This window comes from Peromyscus eremicus, chromosome 4 (assembly GCF_949786415.1).
Source record: "Peromyscus eremicus chromosome 4, PerEre_H2_v1, whole genome shotgun sequence".
Taxonomy (NCBI): domain Eukaryota; kingdom Metazoa; phylum Chordata; class Mammalia; order Rodentia; family Cricetidae; genus Peromyscus; species Peromyscus eremicus.
Window position 1 is genome coordinate 54336051 of NC_081419.1, and position 23269 is coordinate 54359319.

The 23269-nt window shown below is 43.3% G+C and overlaps 2 protein-coding genes across 2 annotated transcripts in view; one reads left to right on the forward strand and one right to left on the reverse strand.

Annotated features, from left to right (window-relative positions):
* Positions 1-23269, reverse strand: part of Pde11a (phosphodiesterase 11A) — a 232951-nt gene that overhangs the window by 142586 nt on the left and 67096 nt on the right. The window contains exons 5-7 of the mRNA XM_059260747.1: positions 19535-19610; positions 16873-16940; positions 15885-15977 (exon numbers count right to left, since the gene is read on the reverse strand). Of these exons, the coding sequence (XP_059116730.1) occupies positions 15885-15977; positions 16873-16940; positions 19535-19610 (237 nt within the window). The remainder of the gene's footprint in view (positions 1-15884; positions 15978-16872; positions 16941-19534; positions 19611-23269) is intronic.
* Positions 5427-6648, forward strand: LOC131909896 (small ribosomal subunit protein eS12-like). The gene is made up of 2 exons (XM_059261814.1): positions 5427-5811; positions 6572-6648. Exons 1-2 carry the CDS (start codon positions 5427-5429, stop codon positions 6646-6648), a joined length of 462 nt encoding a protein of 153 aa, XP_059117797.1.

A 23269-nucleotide genomic window follows, 5' to 3' on the forward strand; every position in this document is an offset into this window, starting at 1 on the left:
TAAAGAAAATATCAAGCCGGGCGGTGGTGGCGCACGCCTTTAATCCCAGCACTCGGGAGGCAGAGCCAGGCGGATCTCTGTGAGTTCGAGGCCAGCCTGGGCTACCAAGTGAGTTCCAGGAAAAGGCACAAAGCTACACAGAGAAACCCTGTCTCGAAAAAAACAAGAAAAAAAAAAAAAGAAAGAAAATATCAAGGAGTTCTATGGACAGAGTGAATGAAGAAATCCACATTCTCACCTCAGACCTTCCAAAAACTGGGATCATGAGACCAAAAACTCACAGGTAGCCCCTGGAGACAGCAGATAGAGCCATTGAAACCTTACTTTTAGTTATTTCATATAACGTCCTGTGTGCCAATTGCTTTCTTGTTACTCTGACCAATTGCCTGATGAGAAGCATCTCAGGGAAGAAGGACTTGCTTCATCTCACAATTTTAAGACATACAGTTTATTGTTGTGGGGATGGCATGGAGGCATGGGCACGGGGGTGGGGGGTGGGGGGTGGGAGTGGGGGGGGGGTGGCAGCATCTATGGCAGTGTGAGTATGGTGACTTGATCACATCTCTATGGACCAGGAAGAACTAATAATAAAACCCCATTAAGAACCAGGGCTAGGCTCCAACCCTCTCAGTCTGTTCCTCAGTGACTAGCCTGTTCCAGACAGCTCCAACCTTTTAAAGATTTTATGTCTTCCCAGACAGCTGAGGCCCAGGGTTTCCAATATATGAGCATGTGGGATACATCTTACATACAAAACTCCCTACACATAGTGATATGTATATGTATATATGTATATATATGTATATATGCATCTATATATCGAGCATATACATATATGTTAACATGTTAGTTACACTAAGTCTTTTGTAAAGATCTGACATGACCTTTAAGGTCACACTGAAGACGAGTGCTGGGAAAGGGACACTTAGGGCAGTAACCTCACTGGAGCCTTTGTGATGCTTAGCTGACCAGTGAATTGAGCTGTGTAAGACTCTAGGAACATAGGTCTCTGGCCACATGTCATCCAAGTTATGTTCCAAGTATCTAAAATCACACAGATTAAGTTCAAATTCCCCCAGATACCCCAGATTCCCCCAGATCACTGACAGGGTTAGATGGGTTTATTCCCTAGATTTGGCCTCCTCTGGATGCATTTCTAGGTGGAGGCTGTTGGTAGGGCTATGCACAGTGTGAAATGTACAAACTACACCAGCACAGACTTCTGTGCTACCTAGTGTGATGTGAGGGGTTAGAAGGAAGGGGCGGCAGTGCCAATCTCCTGTGAATGGTCATATCTGCTTGAATCCTGCCATGGCTTAACACCTTTGGATAGCATTTATGCCCTTTCTGCCCTGGTACAAAACACTACCAAGACTCTTCACGTGGTCCCCAAAGTTAATGCCAGTTTCCTACTTGGATGAGACAACTCAGGCTTCACAAACTAATGATGGCAAGACAAGTCCGCAAGGCAAGGCAAGGCAGTTCTGCTATAGACCTTGTTTTCTCTTCCAAGCTGACTGAGCTCATTTAAGAATTAGATTTAGACAGGACTTCCTTTAGAGTTGAGTTGCTGGAACATCACGGGGAACCTGGCTTAGTCCCAGATTCTGCGCTGTAAACCCCAAAGCATTCAGCTTGCCAAAATGGTCCCTTGCCGATAAGCCAGTGGTTTTCAGGACAGCTCAAGAAGAGCAAGTGAATACATTTCCACCGGGGTTTCCTTCGCTTTAAGCTCTTCCATCAACGGGCCTTTCCCAGTGTCCGTAGTCCCTGTCCTTATCGTCCTCCTGCCTAGAAGTGCACGCCCCCTGTGCGAAGCAGGACCTTAAAGACGCTTCTCATCTCACTTCCATCACAGCCGTCATGGTCCCAGGGGTGAACGCAGCCCTGCAGCTGAGAAGACAGTCCCCAAACAACTGTACCCCAGCTGAACAACGGGGGCCCTTGAAACAGAGATGTGAGTTCGAATCTGGATCTATAAAACGCATCTCGGCAGGTCTCTAGCCCTTCCCGAGCCTCCGTCTGCTTGCTTGTCAGGTAGGAATCTTACGGTCTTCTCCATGCTGTGTTGGTAAAGGTTCTATGAGACATATCACACAGTGCTGGACACAAACAGACATCCAATCAATGAAGCACTTGTATAAGCATCCAAAACATCACACCACAAAACCAAAGACATGGAAACATAAACCACCAAGGGAAAAAATTCCAAACACGCTGGAACACATGTATCCAAGTAACAGTTACTTCCTCAGGTTTCCATGGGAACCGTGTTTCATTACTCCAAACATCTGCTGTGTTTGGGAACGCGGTCCACAGTCCTGAAGCACATTTGTTAGACCACAGCAGTGGTGACAAATCCTGTAAAGATGGATTTGATTTTGGAGAACCACCAAATGCTGTTCAGCAGGAAACAAAACGAAAACGCAGTCGACGTTTTGTTAGGAACACAGTTATGTTTATAAAGTACCAGCATTAATCTCTCTATCGATGGCAGAGTGATCCCTCTAAAATGTCAAACGAACCACATTCCCCTTCTGTAGGACTCCTCAATCATTTGTGACTGCTCTAAGAATCAAGTTCAAGTCCCTTCATGTAGCACAACTATCTTTTGTGACCCACCCTTTGCCGCCTCATGCGAGCCTCTCTCCTGGTGTGCAGAGATGCCCGGTTGGTTGCCCTGAGCAGCTTGCCAAACCAGTCCTTCCCCCTTCACCTGCAACTTTCCTTCTCCCTGGGGCATGCCAGAGAACTGTCTCTCAAAACCGTGCAGCTCACTACCTGTCACTCGAAAGTTCCCTTCTCTGAAAATCTGTCTCGATACAGCTCTCCGAATTAGATGCTTCTCCATTAGATGCTTCTCCCGTATGCAGTACCTAAGTCGGTCCTAAACTTGTCAGGCAGGGCGGCAATCTCACGTTCCCTTGCCTCTGTCCTCTCCTAGACAGAAATTATGTGAAGCACTATCTGTGTCTCATGCCATTTACAAGTATCCAGTCCGTCTTGGTAAGGCTAAGGTTTGAGCACACAGTAGGTGATTTGTTACTGTGGTGGATAAGAATGGCCTCCACAGGCTCGGATGTTTGAGTGCCTCACCAGGGAGTGGCACTATTTGAAAGGATTAAGAAGTGTGGCCTTGTTGGAGGAAGTGGGCCACCAGGGGTGCGTTTTGAGGTTTCAGCAGCCCACGCTAACCTCAGGCTCATCCTTTCTGCCTGCAGATCAGGATGTGATTCTCAACTACTTTTCCAACATCATGCTTACCATACCTGCCGCCACGCTCCCTGCCATGATGATAATGAACTAAGCTCCTGAAACTGTAAACAAGCCCCCAGTTAAATGCTTTCTTTCATAAGAATTGCCTTGGTCATGGTCTCTTCACAGCGATAGAACAGTGGCCAAGACATTAATGATTATGTCATGCAAATCTCAAGGATCCCATTAACGTGCTTGAGAGATCCATACATGGTGACAGGATTATTCGAAATGCAGAAGTTACTCGTTTGCAACATCTGTAAATTCTCTCTCTGTGTGTATACATGTCTGGACATGTGTGCATGCGTATGTGTGTATGCAGTGCCTGTGAAGACCAGAGATCAACCCTGGATGTCATTCCTCAGACACTCTCTACCTTATATTTTTAAGACAGGGTCTCCCATTGACCCGGGGCTTGCCAATTAGCGTGGGCAGTGAGTCCCAAGACCCACTGTTCCCACCGTTCTAGAGCAGGATTGCAAGCTCACACTTGAACCCAGCTCTGCACGTGGTTTCTAGAAACCACACTCAGGTTCTCACACTTCTGTGCAAATGCTTTAGTGACTGGGCCACCTTCCAGGCTCCATAAATCCTTTGTTGTTGAGAAATTACTTTACTAGGCTCTGATATAAGACAGTATCTGGGGCTGGAGAGATGGCTCAGGGGTTAAGAACACTGGCTGTTCTTCCAGAGGTCCTGAGTTCAATTCCCAGCAACCACATGGTGACTCACAACCATTTGTAATGAGATCTGGCGCCCTCTTCTGGCAGGGAGAACACTATAGACACAATAAATAAAAATAAATAGATAAATAAAAAAGATTTAAAAAAGACAGTATCTGATAAATAAAGTAATAATGGATTACAACCCAAAGTATAAAATAAACAAGAGAAACAGATAAAGAGATTTCTAGAACATTGGGAAGATAGTACAGAGAACAATTACTAAGTAATTCATATAGATAATTTCCTTCAAGGAAATAGAACATAACACCACTCTTAGGGATAGTTTTGCTTAGAGGTCTGTCCAAAGAGTACAGTAAAGAAAGGAGAAACCAGAGCAGCTTGATGGTTGGGAACCTTACATACTCCACCCCAGCCGGGCATCAAGGTCGAAAATAGTGGTAAGTCATCCTGATGGTACAGATTCCTGGACCTGGGGTGATGAAAACAGCCTATATCATCTGTGACCTTCCTTACCAACATCCAGAATCACCGTCTAACCTGAGAAAACAGCAGCAAATCCCAGGAGAGACATTGTACAAAATGCCTAGAATAGTACTCCTAAACACGGCCACATGTACATACAAACAAAGCTGAATGGACTCAGTTATATAGCGGACGTGTTTGTGTGTGTGTGTGTGTGTGTGTGTGTGTGTGTGTGTGTGTGTGTGTGTGACATAGAGAAGTGATCATAAATTGGGGGGGCAAGAGAGGAGTTTAAAGGGAAGAGGGAGAGAGAGGCAAGAGTGATGTGGATACAGTGCTCACGTGTGAAGTTCTCAGAAAAAAAATAACAAAATTACTAACTCCCCTCCTCCCCATGGAATTCTGACAGCCAAGAGAAGCCTAAGGAGACATGATGTCTAGAGGCAACAGGGAATCTTGGATGGGACCCTGAACAGGAAAAGGTTTTGGTAAAGAGAAAGAGAAGGCTAATGAAGCAGGGCTCTAGTAAACAGTAGCACAGCAACGCCAGTTCCTAACTACAGCAAACATACTGTGCTAATATAAGGTGTTAAACATAGGCGAAACGGTGCACCAAGCCCGTCTCTGTGTGCCCACATACAGGGACTCTGCATGACCTCTCTAAGTTTTCTATAAATGTGAAACTGTCCTACACATCACAGATATGCATGCCATTCTCAAACAATTAATAAAACAAATTACTTTTTTAAAGTGGAGGGAGTTGGAGAGATGGCTTCCGTTAAGAGCACTGACTGTTCTTCCCGAGGACTCGAATTTGGTTCCTAGCACCCACACTAGGTGGCTTACAAACAGCTAGGTGGCTTACAAACTCCAGGTCCAGGGGATCTAACACCAATTGTTTTTGCCTCTGAGGTCACCCGTATTCATGTGCACATACACACGGACACATAATTAAGAATAAATCTTTAAAGTAAAACCTAATGAAGTGCGTGCATGATTGGGTCTCATCTGTAATCCACCAGCATGGCTGAGGAGGGCATTGCTGCTGGAGGTGTAATGGACAACAACACTTTTCTACAGGAGGTGCTGAAGATCGCCCTGGCATGTGGCATCCATGAAGATGCCAAAGCCTTAGACAAGCACCAAGCCCGTCTCTGTGTGCCCACATCCAGCTGTGATGAGCCTATGTATGTCAAGTTGGTGGAGGCACTTTGTGCTGAGCACCAAATCAACATGATTAAGGTTGATGGCAAGAAACCAGGGGAATGGGTAGACCTCTGTAAAAGTGACCAAGAGGGGAAGCCACAGAAAGTGGTTGGTTGTAGTTGTGGAGTGGTTAAGGACTATGGCAAAGAATCTCAGGACAACGATGTCATCGAAGAGTACTTCAAATGCAAGAAACGAATAAGTAAAAATTTTGGCTCATTTCAAAACAAAACAAAATACAATGAAAAGTGAAAAAATGTTCTAAAAATAAAGTTTACTTAAAAAAATAATATCTGGCTGGATGTTGACATAGGTCTCCTAGTTTCCACAACACCTAAATGAAAACACAGAAGCCTTCTCTAAAATTGAGTCTAGAATCTGAGTTTTTGCCAATTATTAGACAGATGCACTGGCTGGTATTGGGGGAAACCGCAGTAAAGACAGGAAAGAGCTGTTCTTCAAGCAGCCCCACGAGGGCGCTGTTCCTTCTCTGTTGTCAGAGCGCTCTCCCAGAGTCCTGGCAGCTACGCTAATCAGAGCTAATCAGAAAAATTAATCCTTTCCCCATCCCCGGCCTGCTGAGGAGTTCACTTCCATCTTGGAGGAATTACTGAAAGTAAAGCCCTGAATGAAGGTGGGGACAGGAGACGCTGTGAGTAACTATTACCTCAGTGCCCATGAGCACTGTCCACAGTGTGTGCTGGACAGAGATTCTTGCTGTACTTTATGATTGTAATCTTGGCCTGTACTTTCTTTTTGGTTGCTGTTGTTTTGGTTTTGGTTTTTTGAGACAGGGTTTCTCTGTGTAAACGCCCTGGCTGTCCTGGAATTTACTTTGTAGACCAAGCTGACCTCAAACTCAGAGATCCACCAGCTTCTGCCTCCAGGGTGCTGGGATTAAAGGTGAGTGCCACCACCAACTGTTGCTGCCACCTGTACTTTCTTGTGCTTGGTTCATTCAGCAAATACTTCCTGCATGCTGCCTGTGGGCTACATCCTGGGCAAGCACCAGGGGAGCCATGGCAAACCAGCCGCATAGACTGTTATGTATAAGTGATCTAGAGTTTAGTGGGACCTGGCTGAGGGAAGAATACCATTCCAGTGTGGTAGGATCACACTGCGTCTGCCCTCCTTGCTAGGTGCTTGGGAACTGAGCATGATAACTTGCTCTCCTTTTTATGTATATGACCAAAGGGAAGACAGAGGTCACCAGTGGACTGGCAGAGGCCCAGGACACACAAAAGGCTTGTGAGTTGGTCCACACTCTGTTTTGAGAACCTATGAGACCATACCCTAATCCCTGATCGTTACTTCAGGCATAACCCCAACCCCCCCCAAAAAAATAATAATCTCATGCTTAATGTGCTGGTTGGTCTTATGTCAACTTGACACATAAGGCAGAATTATCTGAAAGGAGAGAACCTTAATTGAGAAAATGCCTCCATCAGATCCGGCTGTAAGGCATTTTCTTAATTAGTGATTGATGGGGGCGGGGCACAGCCCATTGTAGGTGGTTCCAATTCTGGGCTACTGGTTCTGGTTTCTGTATGAAAGCAGACTGAGCCAGCCAGGGAAAGCAAGCCAGTAAGCAGCACCCCTCTGTGGCCTCTGCATCAGCTCCTGCCTTCAGGTTCCTGCCCTGTTTGAGTCCCTGTCCTCTGGTGATGAACAGTGCTGTGGAAGTGTAAAGTCAATAAACCCTTTCCTCCCTGGCTTGCTTTTCGGTCATGGTGTTTCGTTGCATCAATAGAAACCCTAACCAAAATACTTAGTCCTCATAAGATGCCAGAGGAAAAAGCCACACCCAAGGGGAGCAAAGACCACACAAACAGGTTTGGATGGAACCCACAAAACGAGCAAAAGAAGAGACAATGAGGCCAAGCCATTTCCATGTCAAGGAAGCCTGGCAACAGTTTGGAGCTGGATCATCCCCCAAAGGCTTATGGGTCAAACACTCCAGTGGTGGCACTCTTGGGAGGTGGGGGAAAGTTTAGGAGAGAGGAATCTATTTGGAGAAGTAGGTCATGGGGACATGCTCTTGAAGGGGATATTGGGACTCCGTTCCTTCCTTTTTTTCTTGGCTCCTGGATTCACATGAGGAGCGCCACTTTGCTGTACCACAGGCCCCTCACGGCAATAGTCTGCCTTCCCCCAGGGGTACAGTGACAGAGCCAAGGGACTCTCCAGAGGAATGTCCGCAACTGGGAGTTGCAGCAAACCTTTTCTCCGTTAGGCTGCTTTCCTTGGGCATTTTGTCACAACAGCGAAAGCTAACACAGCCCTCTTCAGAACGCACCAGGATAGCCCTCGCTTTTCTGCTCTCTATTACACACCCCGCTGTTTCCTGTATGGCACAGTATCATGAATTTTTCTTGGTATTTTGTTTAGCTACTCCCGTCTTCTACTATCATATAATAAATAACATTTGTCTTTCCACTGCTGAATCCTCAGCAGCTAGAGCAGCATCCTCCACGAATTAAGTGAAGTTAGTCAAAAGGGAACACGTGTGACACCATGGGCATGAGCTTCCTAGCATTGTCAGAGTCATGGGCAAAGGGAAATGGTGGTTGCCATGGGCTACAGGGAACTGGGTTAGTGTGCAGTGGATGTAGTCTGGGGTTGGGAGACAGATGGTGGTGGGGCCTGTACAACAATGTGAAGCATTTTGTGTGCCATCGAACGGCACACTTACAAATGGTTAGAACGATACATTCCAGGTTATGCTTATTCTTGCCACAATTATAAAGGAATGAAAAATGACCATGTCCCAGACACCCTCTTAGAGGAATGAGCTGAGCCTCAGAGAGGGAAGGATGTATGGGTCCCTGGAGATCGGGCCCTGTCACGAGGGGCGAATCTGCAATGACAGGAAGCATCGGCAGGGGAGTGCTGGCCGTGGGGCTGCCTCGAGAGTTGGTGCAAACAACTCAGGATGAACAGAGAATACCGGTGTTTGGCTCAGGGGGCCGCTAGCCAGGTGAGGACTCCGCTGTCACAAAGGTTCTGTATTTCTGCCCTATTTCTCCCTTGCCCTGGACCTGTGTGGGGGAGGAAGGAAGAAAATAAAAGTGAAGAAGCTCACTGTGAACTCTCTTGACCACAGGCTTCTAACTGCAGGAAAGAGGGCAACTTACAGACACCCGATACAGACGATGCGTGACGTCTAAGAGCCTTGTCCGGGGTGGTGAAGACTGGCTCAGTGGAAAGGGGAAGTGTGAGAAAAAGAAGAAAGCGGGGCCGGATCACATCCTAGCTTTCTCAATCACCCAACCACAGGACATTTTCCTCGGAGTTTAGGAGATCCCTCACTGGAGAATCATCTCTTCCCCCCAGCTTCAGGAAGCCAGGTTGGCTCCTTCACTCACGGGAGGAGGAATCCCACGGGACACAATGTCTGGAAAGAGGACTTCATTACCGGTCCCCACGTCCTTCCGCACAAAGCCGACTCTGCTCATGGTGTGGAGAACACAGAGGAGGTGCTCTGCCAGTCTGTGGGCACCAGGATTTCCACTCCGAGTGACCCCCTTTCCTTGGTCATCAGTCTTACAGAGTCAGAGTTTTCTCCTTCTGGACCTTGTTCTGGAAGACCACAGCTGAAGGCCGCACAAACGCATTCACTTCATCAATACGTTTTTACTGAGTACCAATTATATAGAAAACACTGTGTGTGTGTGTGTGTGTGTGTGTGTGTGTGTGTGTGTGTGTGTGTGTGGTGGGGGGGATAAAGCACGATCATATACTTCAGGGTATACATGTTCAGATAGAGGAAAATACATAAGCATAGTACTGAACAAAAGAACATTTACATACGTAATACTTGACAAAAGCACATTTCAATCAAGCTCTAAATAACGGACAGTTCTGAGTGAGGAGGTATAATTGGAGCAGAGAATAATGAAAGTGGATGGGGACATTAAGGATCAGATCGCAGACAAGCAGGTGGCTGATTTGTAGACTATGAAGTATTTGAGTGTGTAAGTAGCATGAAATTCTCTGAGAACAGAAATGGGAGCCAAGGGTAGGAGAGTAGTTTGGTGTGAGGTTTTCAAGGGCCCCAGAGGTCAGGGCGTTGTATTTTGATGGGTAATAGGGGAGTACTCTAAGTCTGTGAGTGGGCGAGCGATGCAATCTAAACTATGTTTTAGGAGGAACAAGTAGAAGGGGCTGGCAATCGCCCAGCCAAGGGGTAATGAGGCCCTTAAGTAGGAGGGTTGCTGTGAAAATTGGAAAAGAGGAAATGGATGGGAAAGGCTCCGGGGAGGGAAAATAAAAGGCGCCTGGCTCCTGATTGCACACGCCTTTTTCTCCCTCTGTTTGACCCTCATTCCTCTACTTGCTCTGATCATAAAACTGTATGAGGCATCCCTTAACACCCCGACTATTCTTCCTGGAAATATTCTCCTCAGTATTAGGTAAGGCTTCATTTGCAGTAACCATGAAGGACACCCCAAAGAACAATTCTTGATGTTCCAGATGAGGACCTGATACCCCACATCTACAGTCCTATTGTACTTTCTCTGCATTCTGACCTTTACTAAAGTCTCCTCTTTGTTCTCAGGACCCCACTCTGGGGAAATAGCAACCTAAAGAAACACAGCTTTTCTGGAGCTTTTGGCTGCTTGCACAGAATGGAAATCAAGATCATAAAATTCAATTTGTAAAAATGACTGTAAATTTCTTTTTTTGTTCCATCATTTCTGCTTTAAGAGCATGTAAGAGCTGCGCAGCGTTAATATTACATATTTAGGTAAAAGGATTTTTAACAATAGAATTTTGTAACTAAATTATGAGAAATTCAGAAACTCAGTCACTGAAATAATTGGATTGATAATTCAATTGTTAAACAAAATCTAGGTACTGTATTAGTCACTCTATTTTTAAAGGATAGAAAAGCAGGAGATATTATGTATTTACATTTCTATCTTTCACCTTTGGTGGATTGTGATTAAAATGAGCTGAAGTTGAGACTCCCTTCTATGCCAAGTCTTTCTCTGGTTGTTTCGCCCTTGGATATGAGGTTGTTGTTTCCAGGTCGTACCTTTCTGCATGGTGACACAGTGGCAGTCACTAGGCATGCCTAGAAGAAGCAGAAGTGCCCTGGGACCACCGCCCCCCAGTGGTGCTAGGATGCAACCCCATGGTACCAGGTGCGCAGTGAAAGAACTTGCAGAGCCTGAGTCAAAGAATGAAGGAAAGGCCAATCTATTTCGAACGCAAACTTGAAGCAGGAAGTGATCTGCCTGATCAAACAGGCAAGGAGTTATGGCCCGCAGCCAGCACAGCCTTACAATAGTCTGAGGATGAGCAGACAGAATTCAACAGAGATTGAAGACGGGTCAGTACAAACAGCTAACTTCTGTCAAGGCCAGCTCCCTTCCACAGCCCTCTCCCTCAGACCAAATCCTCAGCTACTCTAGTACCTTCTCCAAAATGGCTCAGAACTTATGTATAAGCTATGTGCCCTCACACAGGCTGAGTTATATCCACATTGTTACCCTAAGTGGCACAATGTAAAAGCCAGTAGACAGTTGCAGTTCTATGTTATGACAGAATGGCAAGGGGGAGAAGTTTGTATGTGTTTACCGCAGTTATCATTTTTTAGATCTTTCTCACCCATGGGTGAATCCACAGATGTGGAGCCAATGGATGGAGAGGACCAAGTACGTCAATTACACTGTCCCTATGTAATTTTACTTAACTGTTAAGATACTTTCTCATGCTCATTCGCCATATGAATTAACGAAGAACTTATATGGAATGTCTGAGGTCAACAGCTATGGAATCAGGACTCAATCCAAATTAGAACCACACATGTGCAAACATGGCTGTCTTCCACCTCTCCTGCTTTCGGCTTGGCTGAGGCCATGAGCCTCTTTCTGCAGGAGATGCCAGTGCAGAGCAAGACAGAAATTCAAAGTATCCTTAAAGCAATGAAGTCTGGGAGGATTTTCTTCCAGATTAGTGGAACAAAATAATATATAAAGAAATATATTTAAATATATAAACACATGCATATATATGAATTTGTATAATTCATATGGTATTTTAAATCAATAAGAAAAGTAGGTGGCATCAAAAAATGCACATAAATCAGTTGTTTTTTGAGAAGGGTGGAGTAAGTTAAAGCTTAGCATTTAGCTAAGAAAGAGAGAAGGAAGGAAGGAAGGAAGGAAGGAAGGAAGGAAGGAAGGAAAGATGGAAGGAAGGAAGGAAGGAAATAATGAGGAAAGGTCAGTCCTTCAGGGGCCCTGAGTGTTTTGGAGATAGTGCCCACACCACTTACAAGGATTGACTAGGAAAACACTTACTTCAGAGATACAGCATTTTATTTTACTTTTTTCCCTTGGGAGAAAGGATGCTTAAAAGACAGAACAGAGCTGTACTGTCTCCTGAACTCTAGGGGAAATATGCTTCTATGAGCACCCGAGGCCCAGAACCACGTGTGCTCCCTTCCAGGAAAGAAAGGTTTCTAGGGTGGCTATTACCCTGGGGCTGAGGGATGGCTTCCTCCCTGTCACTGTTTTTACCGATGAAACACACGAGGCAGCGGAATACAAGAACTGCATAGACTGACTTCTTGGGGAAATTCAAGTAGAATCAAGACCAAGAGGAGTATGTAAAAAATGGGGTGATTCAAGGGCTGGGGAGATGGCTCAGCAGTTAGAGCACCGGCTGCTCTTCCAGAGGACCTGGGTTTAATTCCCACACCCACATGGCAGTTCACAACTATAATTCTAGTTGCAGGGGACCCAACCCACTCACACAGACATATATGCAGGTAAAACACCAATACACATAAAATAAAAAAAAAATATTTTTAAAAAGCTGGGCATGGTGGCACACGCCTTTAATCCCAGCACTCAGAAGGCAGAGGCAGGTGGATTTCTGTGAGTTTGAAGCCAGCCTGGTGTACAAAGTGAGTTTCAGGAGAGTCGGGGCTGTTACACAGAGAAACCTTGTCTTGAAAAACAAAACAAAAAAGGGGATGATTCTGGCCAGACTGAGTGGGAAACCTTTCCTTGGCTATAGTGGAAAATGAGTAAGGACCAGCCCAGAGCCTAAAGCAGGAAGAATTGAAACTAAGGATAACCCTATACTTGGTTCTCTTCCCTCTGGCTTTCTGTCTGTGTCTTGGTTGTTATTATTATTTTACTGTTTAACATTTTACTAGACCATTTATGGTATTATAAAGTAGCTCCTATCCTTTATAGAACTAAGTTTCTTAAAATATAAATACACATGCCCATTTTAATGAAAACATTTACAAAAATATTTGTTCGCATTCATGTACGATATTTGTAAGTACATAAATTTAATGTACTTTCACTCAGAAGTTAACACACCATAGTATACAAAAATGTTACAGCCGAGTTTGTTAGTCCCTCTCAACAAATCATATTTTGTCCTTGTAAGTGCTGAAGATAGGAACTCTTCCAATAAATTTTTAGCCAGGGCATAGGGTGGGGCCAACCAGTCACAATCACCAAGACTTGGCTCCCAGTGACATGAAGGTTGGCTAAGGGTCAGAGGGACACCAAAGTGGCAATACCAAGATCCAGTAGGGAAGGCTGCCTTTGACGGGCATGACAGCAAGCCCACAGAACGAAAGTCAACAACAGAAGTCACCTTCGTGAAAGGGTGACCTTGTCATAGTCCGAGGTGAGCCAGAAATGTTGGTAATTGTCAGTCATAATTTGTGTGTAAGGACAGAAGGTTACTGAGGGGCACCAGCATGAAGATGTTTGCTAGGAACACAAATAAGGCTTCACATTCGGAGATTGTGGCTAGGGACTAGCCTGGAAGCCGGAGGGGGGTCAGGAGACGACCGCTATGAGACTCTGTCATCTGGGGACAACTGGCCCTTCACGCTGCAACCCAGTCATTCTAGTCACTTAAGGGGATGAAGATGCATGAGGAGGTGGTAAAGAGTGAGAACGCAGGGGTGCATGGATGTTTTCTCTCTGCGTTAATGACGCCACAGCATGAGGAGACCTAGTTGGGACTAGACAGATGGAATGCTCTTTGCTGGGCTGGCTTGTTTGTTTTTAGATGGCTGCAAACGGTGAAAAACAATGGGTGTGGTGACTGCAGACGGAGTTTGACGAGAGTTAAGGAAACACCCTCAGCGTTTGCTGTTTCATGTTTATGCCCCGTGATCCTTTTCCCAACTGCGTCTCGGGACTAAACACAGCACTGCATGTACGAGCACGGTGATTACTGTTGTTGTGTGACGTTACCGACGGCCCGCTAAAACCTTCACAGGTATTATCTCACTTAATTCTCACACCTGAGTCACAACAGGCAAACAGTTGGCACACAGCCCTTCCTGCTCTAGTAGTGATTTTGTGCGTTAGTGTGTGTGCTGTGCATGCATGCTGCATGTGTGTGTGGTGTAGATGTGTGTGTGTGTGTGTGTGTGTGTGTGTGTGTGTACTTGTATGCACATGGAGGCCCAATGCTACTGAATCCGGTGCTCACCAGTTCCAACTGGGCTAGTCAGCAGTGTTGCTCACGGGAGACCCCATCTATGCTTCTCGAGAGGTAGAATATGGGCAACTGCCAACCCACCCAGCTGTGGGTTCTGGGCTCCACACTCTGGTCCTCACGCTTACACGGTTAGTGCATTATCCATTGAAACCATCTGCTTAGCTCACTAGTAGTCCTTCCTTCCTTCCTTCCTTCCTTCCTTCCTTCCTTCCTTCCTTCTTTCCTTCCTTTCTCCCTCCCTCCCTTTCTCCCTCCCTTCCTCCCTTTCTCCCTCCCTCCCTCCCTCCCTTTCTCCCTCTCTCTCCTCTTTCTTCCCTCCCTCCCTCCCTCCCTCCCTCCCTCCCTCCCCCTTCCTTTCCTTTTCTTTCTTGCTCTCTCTCTTCCTTCCTTCTATAATCCTTCCTTCCTTCCTTCCTTTCCAGAACATAATCTCACTATGTAGCCTTGGATGGCTTGGAATTTACCACGTAGACCAGTCTGACCTCAATTTCATGGAAATCCTCCTGCCTCTGCCTCCTGGGATTAAAGACGGTTGCCACCATGTCTAGTGTAGTACTGATTCCTACACATTGGCTATATGTTTTCAGCTCACTTATTCATTAAAGGTACTGTCTTTAGTCCTTACTATCAACATGTTTCATAGGAACAAAGGAATTCTTTCTCAGGAGAACTATCCCAAACCCTTTACCTCAATGTTTTCTGTCCACCATTTTCCCTTCCCCATCCCTTCACCTAAGAACTATTCTGCAAATCTTTCCTTTGTGCTAAGGATCCTGCCAGGCACTAAAAATCAATCATGAAACTCTGTGATTCCAGAATTCATGGTCTAAATGGGAAGAGGAAATGCAGACCAATTAGATAGCAATAATTTTGTATCTTTAATTATGCAAGCACCACAAATGTCCTCTGTGTTTTTCCTTTTTCCCAGCACCTAGCTTGGTATTGAGAACATTTTGAAGAGTGAACATTAATTCTATCATTCTGTTATATCACTGATATTTTGGCACTGATATTCTATCTCCCCTATTTCCTAAGTTTTTCTTAGATAAAAACAAAATCTTTCGTACCATCTATAGAGAAGATGCTGGGAAAAAATAGGTCTTGTGTCAAAATAAGCCTCCAAGATTCACAGGAGAGGAGAATTGTTCTTTAGAACTTCGTGGGTCTAGGCAGACATGCAAGGATCAGAATGCAATTCTTATTAGGAAGTGTGTGTTATACATGAATGCATGGAAGGAGCAGATCTGGGCTACATGTCTTCAGTGTCAGATTTCTCTTGTGTGATAAGAAAGGTTGTGCATTGGCAGAAACACACACACACTCACATGCACATACACAAACACATATATTCAAGTTCATAATCTATTTTAAGTTCCAACAATTGCTTTTGCTTGCTTGTTGGAAACAGGGTCTGGCTATGGAGCCCAAGCTGCTCTCCCACTCACCCTCTTGCCTCTGCCTCCCAAGTGTTGGGACTATAACAGTGACAAATTATTTTGACTTATCTCTTTTTAATAAATCAAGTATAAAAATCTATATCTAATGGTAGGATGTATATGAATAGGCTCCCAGGAATCAAAAAACTCCCTGATACTACAGGCTGTACTGTGTAGTTTTCAAGAGAGGGTCTCCACTTGGTACCCAATTGAACCCAAGACCATAAAAGAATTAAGACCCGGTGAGGAGAGGCTTTAAGAGTTAAAGATTAAAACCCATGAATAGGACAAATTTTCCCTTCATAAAGTCAAGGCCTCTTAGCAGAGCACGCTGATATAAAACTGTACTTACATCAAGAGCCACAGACTGCTTGGCCCAGGACTTCTTTACTTGATCATACATAATTGTGTTGTTGATACCAAGGCCACAGAAGATGACAAAAGCCTAGGACACAGAAAGCCTGTTAATTAGAAACCGGAATAACTCACAGCAAAAATCTAATATGAAAGCAGGAGGTCACTAGAGACAGTTCGGAAAATATAATTTTATTGTGCTCAGAGGTGGGCCTCGGGGAAAAGTGCATTACAATTCTTAATTACTATTGTCATGTAAGAACTTTATGGCTCACATTGCACATAAGGAAAAAAATCATTACTTTAATGATACTGTGAAGAAATAACTTCATACATTTGAAAGCATACAATGTGTTTAAATGTGGTCTTAATTTATTTGGGCAGTAGACTGACTTTAATTATTCTATTTTACTTAGCCAGAAGCAACCCCTTTCAATAGCAAGGCTATAAAATGTTTTGGTCAAGAAACTAAGGAAGAGAAGCCATGAGGTAAAAGCTATGGGCAACGAGACTGGCTTGAAACCGCTACAGAAAAAAAGATGCGATGGGAAAGAATAACGATAGACTTTTTTGGTGGGTGGATTCTGGTACAGATCGTGAGAAAGCACATCAAAGCTAACCTCTTCTGCTGGAGACACAAGGGAACAGAGCCTTGTGAACTAAAGGAACACAGGGGACATATACCTGGCAGGGCTGGCTAGGGGTCTCATGACTGCACATGTTCGAACAAGACAAGGATGGTGATATCAGACAGAAATGGAGGTAAGTCAATTCTGCAATAAGACTAAGATCAAAGGCCACAGATTAATCCGATGAGGGAAAACACAATCAAATCTTGCCTATGCATTTATATAGTCTTTCAGATCTTCCTCTTTTCTGGTACCATTTAACTATATTAAAATGATTAATGTTTAACCTAACAAATGTGGGCAGGAAAGCTGTTGGCGACTCAGTTCTGGCCTTTGGCTTACAAGTTGACTGCTCACCTCAAAAAGCCGCTGGTCCGCATCATCAAAAGGTTTCCCATCGAGTCTGTTCAGCACTTGAGCGACCCCTGGCGAGGGAAGGTGGGGACAGTGGTCATGTCACTGTGACAGAATATGCCATGGCTAATTCTGTGAATAGCTTAACACACTCATTTTCAACGCCTACACCCTGGAGGTGTGAGAGAGTTGGCAAGTATATTCGAATATATGCACACAGTTTTACATCTATCACGGAATCTATTTTTCTTTCCATATAATACATAATTCTACACCCCCCCCCACACACACATTGGTGTTTGGGAGGGGCAGTGTAGCATAGTGATTAAGAACATAGACTCTGGATTTAGATCACCTTAGTTCAAATTTTAGTTCCCAATGTCAGTTGTGTGACCATGAGTACATGAACTGTTTTAGTGATGAAATTCCCCGTCCATACAAACAGAATTAAAATGCAAATCATCTCAGAAGATTATAAAGATGTGAAATAAGTTTTAAATTTTCATTATGCACACTCAAGACATACAACATGATATTATGGGACACACACAGATCAAAGCAAATTTAGTTCTGTTACCTGCTGTCAATGGCTCACACACCTCTAATGGACTCAGTTTATGGGGGCTTTCTCTTTTCAAATACATTCCCAGCATTACACCAGATGTGTTGATATTTGACTTCCAAAACACAACTGTCTAAGTGAACAACTCAATCCTGAAAGCCACTAGCCTGTGTCCACATTTAGTAGAAACAAGCAAATAAAAATGGCTATAATTCACCGGGTGGTGGGGGCTCACACCTTTAATCCCAGCACTCAGGAGGCAGAGGCAGGAGGATCTCTGTGAGTTCAAGGACAGCCCGGCCTACAAAGAGAGTTCCAGGAAGACCAAGGTTATCACACAGAGAAAACCTGTCTTGAAAAATCAAAAAAGAAAATAATAGCTATGTGAGCCTGTATTTTTAAAAGTGCCTAATTTCCCACTGGTGAGCTAACTCACCGAATTCTCCATGACATATAACTAAATGAAAAGTTTTTAGTAACTAACAGAAAACCACGGCCTAAACTTTGAATAGCTGATGATTATCATTAGGATTGAAATGTAGGACTGTACATGAAGTTGCATTCAATCAATACACAATTGTTTCCTAAGGACATTTTTTCTCTTTTAAATATAGATATATTTAAAACTTTATATATGATATAAGTTAATTCTCCTTTGTAGTCAGGCTCAGATTCTATGAGCCTAGAATAATCTTTATGCTTGGTAACATACTAATGCATTTCTGCAAGTTAAGCAGTCCAATGGGAGGAAATCCTTTAAGAATGTAGGATGTGGGCTGCAGGTGTAACTCAGTTGTACAGTGTTTGCCTAGTGAGCAAGAAGTGCCACAGACATTGGGTGTGGTGATGCACTCCTGTAATTTCAGCACTCAGAATGCAAAGCCAAGAAGACCAAAAGTTACAGGTCATTCTTAGCTACATATAGATTTTGTCCTAGTCAGGGACTAGGCTCTGTCTCAAAATAAGTAAATAAATAAATAAAATTTAAAAAAATCAGGTCTTGATGACACTCACAGGGCGCTAAGTCATTGGCTACGTAGTAATAGCTTTGAGCTTAGCCAGTAATCTTAGGGTGCAATAGAGAGAAGCAAGATTATGTGTTATGCACCAAATACATCCATCACCTTATGTCTCTTAGGAGAAAAAAAAGTCACATTTCATTGTGTTTTCATAGTTTTAAGTAAGCCTTTCTCCTTTATGATTGCTTAAGCTTAACCATAAACTCTTTCTTCGCCTAGGCTTCTGCAATGACTCTGCTGTTTTCCTGACTGAGCTGTTTAGTTTTGTTGTTTTGGGTTTTGTTTTTTTGAGGCAGGGTCTCCTATCGTCCCAGGATGGCCTTGAACTCACTGTGTAGCTGAGGATGACCTTGAATTCTTCCTGCCTCTATCCCCAAAGTGTTGAATTTCAGGTATGTGCCACTATGCCAAGCTCCGACGGTTTTTTGAGGTAAAGGGAAATGGCATGTAGGGAGAAAAACATTGGAAGCTGCCTTTGCCTACAGTTTCCTTATTGTGGGGAAAGTGTCTGTTCGGAGACATGCCAGCAAAGACACATGTCCAGATGTGTCCATCACCTTCTCACCCACACTATGTGTGAAAGCTCAGCCACGGACATAGACGTCATGGGAAAGTTAGGACTCCTCAAGTTTAATCTTGATCCCTTTACTAACTGTAACTTCGTGACTGTTTCAGTCTCTCTCTCTCCCCGCCCCCTCTTTCTCTCCCTACTTCCATCTCTTTTCTTCAACGTCTGCAATGTAAAATAACAAAATTCAATTGGTAGGCTTCTAAGACCCCTCCCAACTTCAGAATTGACTAGTGCTTTGAGCTTAAAATACATGTTGGTTCCTGTTCTAACTGATGCCCACTCGTTAGTAATCTATGTTTATGGAATTGTGGAAAAGCATGGAGACACAGCTTGGTAAGTTCTGAGGAGGCAGAGGAAGGAGGATTGTTATGAGCCCCAGGCTAGCCAGAGGTCAAAGGCAACACACACATACACAGTGGGGAACACATAAAAATATATGGACCTGTTTTCTGTGTTAAAGAACAGTGTCTGTTGTTTCACAAAGAAGTTAGAACCATGTGGGTATTATCTTACCAATTATTTGGTGGTTGCTGTTCCAAATAGGGACACAGAGAACAGATCTTATGTGAAAACCAGATATCTGGTCAGCCTAGGATGGAAAAAAGAAGTTAATTGTCATTAAATATCAACCACCTGTTGAAAAGTTATTTCTGTATACTGTACTCTAACATTTTTTGAGACAGGATCTGACCCTGCTATCCAGCCTAGCCTTGAACTCACGGTCTTCTCCCCTTAACCTTTGATAAAAAACACTCCCTTTCCTTTTATTATGTCACAATGAGCAGCACAAGAAAATCAAATTCAAACAAAATTTATTTGTCAAATAAATCAGATAAGATAGCAAACCGACCTAACTACCCCAATCCCTACAACCACAGAGAAATGGGCCTTTGGTCCAGTGAGAAAGGCCAGCCTGTCATCCTACCATTATAGCCAGAAAAATAAGAGAGCAATGATGAAAAGATATCTTAAATATTCATTAAGAGAGCTGGGTGGTGATGGCGCACGCCTTTAATCCCAGCACTCGGGAAGCAGAGCCAAGCGGGTCTCTGTGAGTTGGAGGCCAGCCTGGTCTACAGAGGGAGATCCAGGATAGGAACAAATAACTATGTGGAGAAACCCTGTCTCGAAAAACCAAAACAAAAAACAAAAAACAAACAAACAAAATATTCATTAAGAGTTAAGAGCTACACATTTTTAAGAGTTAAGAACTATGTACTGAAAATTTTGAACCTGGAAGTTAATTTACAAAGCTAATTTTATATTTGATATATTTTTGAAAAAATAATTTTCTATGTTGGTTTTAAAGTGAATATGCACGTAGAAAGATGCAAAATTCCTAAGCATAGGGTCTGCCCAGTTTTCACGAAGTGCATGCAACCAAGAAACAAGAAGTCATAGTGACTTCGTGGCCCCTTCCTCTCCCCTGAACCAGTGCCTGGATTTCTACCAACAAAGCTAGGATACTTCATTTAAAACTGATAGAAAATGAGTCACTACATGTATGCTCTTGTGTGGCTGGCTTCTTTTCCAGAATATTATATTCTCGTGGTTTATTCACTTCGGCTGTTACACAGTGGCATTGCGTTCCCCTGTCTGAATGTCACATTGCTAATTCTTTTCACTCTTGTGGAACAATGACTTCTCGCCAGCTTAATCACAAGTAATGTACTTAGGAATATTCTTGTACATGCATCACACACGTGAATGAATTCATTGTGTCTGTAACTATAATGGAGTTACGTCAAAGTCAGTGGATACATCCAAAAGGCCTCCCAAAGTGTTTTTTTGTTTGTTTGTTTTTAACCAACTAATGAGTGCATGAATGTTCAGCTGCTTTACATAGTCATCACTCAATACTGTCTGGGTTTTGTTTGCCTTGTTTTGTTCTGGTTTTAACAATTCAGGGAGCTGTGTGGTTGATTCTGGTGGTGAAAACACTGACCATCTCAGATAATCAGGAGAACCATTTACCATGGCTTATCTGTTTTTCTAGCATAATTATCCATGCCTTGTACTTTCAAAAGCATCCCCATGGGTTCCCTACTGATGGACAGTGAAGTTGTGTGGCTTTCTTGCGTTGTCTACAGCCATCTTCTCTTTCATAAAATATCTCTTCAGAGGTGTTTTTCCTACTGGGCTGTTTGACTTTTAAAAATCAAATAAAAAAAAAAAAAGCTTGTTATACATGATGGATAAGAGCCTCTCTGTCAGATATATAGATTATAAAAGTCTTCCTCCTTCTGTGCTTTTGAGTTAGAGTTCCATAATACAGTATTGCCTAATATTACAGGTTTTAATTTATGATTAAGACACTTTAGTGTCTTGTTGGAGAAATCTTTTCCCACTCCTTGCTCATGGAGACCGTCTCCTATTTTCTTCATAGACTTTGTTGCTTTCACTTTAACTTAGAGTCTAATTTTTTGTGTGGAATGTGAACCATGGTTTGAAACTTTAAAACGAGACACCATTTTGAGGGGGAAAATCTCTCCTTCAGTCTGTGGTACCATCGTTTTCATTAACCAAGTGTCTGTGTCCGCTTGGGTCTGCTTCTGGATTCTCCACTCTTTCTCTGTTGATCTAGATCACTCTTTCAACCCTTCTGCCTCAAGTAAGTCACCATACCTTACTGGGCAGTGTGAATTCTTTACATTTCTTCAGTATCTAACAGTTCCATACAAACTTCAGGATTAATGAATTATGTATGTGCTGAGCACACTGCTGATATTTGGGGGTGGGGAGGTTCTGAATCATCAGCTACCTTGGAGAAAACTTGTCTTGATAGAGTTGAGACCTTTAAAAAAAAGGCTCATATTATTTTTAATTGTGTTTATATTTGTGTCCGTTGGTCTGTCTATGAGCATATGTCCATATGTGAGTGCAGGTGCCCACAGAGGCCAAGAGAGGGTGTGTGATCTCCTAATGCTGCATGTGTAGGTTGTTATGAGCCATGTGATGTAAGAGCTAGGAACCGAACTCTAGTTTTCTACACGAGTCTTTATTGCTAAGCCATGTCTCCAGCTCCCCAGAGTTGAGCCTTTTGATCAGTAAATATTCTTCAATTTACTTAGAGCTTTTCAAATTTCTTTCAGCAAAGTTTTATATGTAGAAGTCTTACACATAATTCATTACAATCGTGCCTTGGCATTTCAAAAGTTCATGTTATTATAAATGGTGCTGTTATTTTATTTTCTAATGCTTCATAGTTTTCCTTTGGCATCTATGGGGGATTATTTCCAGGGTCTTCAGGGAAATAAAAATGTATGAATATTCAAATCTCTTACATAATATGGTACTATATCCACATACAATGTATATACATCTTCCTGTATACACAATCTCATCTCTAGGTTACTTACTATATCTAATGCAATGCAATATTATGTGAATGGCTGCTATAGGGTGTAACTGTTTAGAGAGTAATGGTGTGAAAAAAAATCTGTTTATGTTCAGTACAGATGCATTTTGATTCTGTTATTGTTTTTGAGCAGGATCTTACTATATAGTCCAGGCTGGTTTCAAACTTGAGGTCCTGCTGTTCTAGCCTTCTGAGTGCTGGGATGTTCTACCACCCTTAGCTCAAGATGCAATGTTTTGATATTTTCAATCTGCAACTATTTAAATTCACAGACACAGAACCCACAAATACAGGGACCCAGCTGTCATTGGTACTGTGAGAGCCAAAGTTACATTTTAAGTTTTAATTACTATGCTTAAGAGACCATGAAACAAAAATGCCTCTGATCTGCAAGCCCCTTGATTGCCCAAGGACAGATTGTTCCTGAAATACTGGAGGCTGTTGTTTATGGGAGATAACAAGTCACAGGTTTTTCACTCCCCTAAACAAGTTAGTTTGACCCATCTGCACCAGATGTGCTTGATCACATGTGGGTGGGAGGTTCACAGGCAGAAAATACATCAGGATGTACATTTGCCCCTGACTGGATGTAGATTAGAGGTACATCAGAATGTATGCTTGCCCCTGATTAGACCTGATGGGAAATGCAATGAATTATGAGTTTTCTTTCTTAAGCTGCTGCAAACTGTGATTCTGGGCCATTTCCCAGGAACCTGGGTATGGACCTGCCCAGAGCCCATACACCTGGCCAGTATTTAATTAAAGCTTGCTTCAAATTGGGCTTTAAACTGTGGTAGTGGTCTTATTTTTGGTCGGTGAGTTTAACAATATGTAGAAATAGAATTGAATTTTACATAACAAACTTGTATCCATAAATCTTCCTATATCAA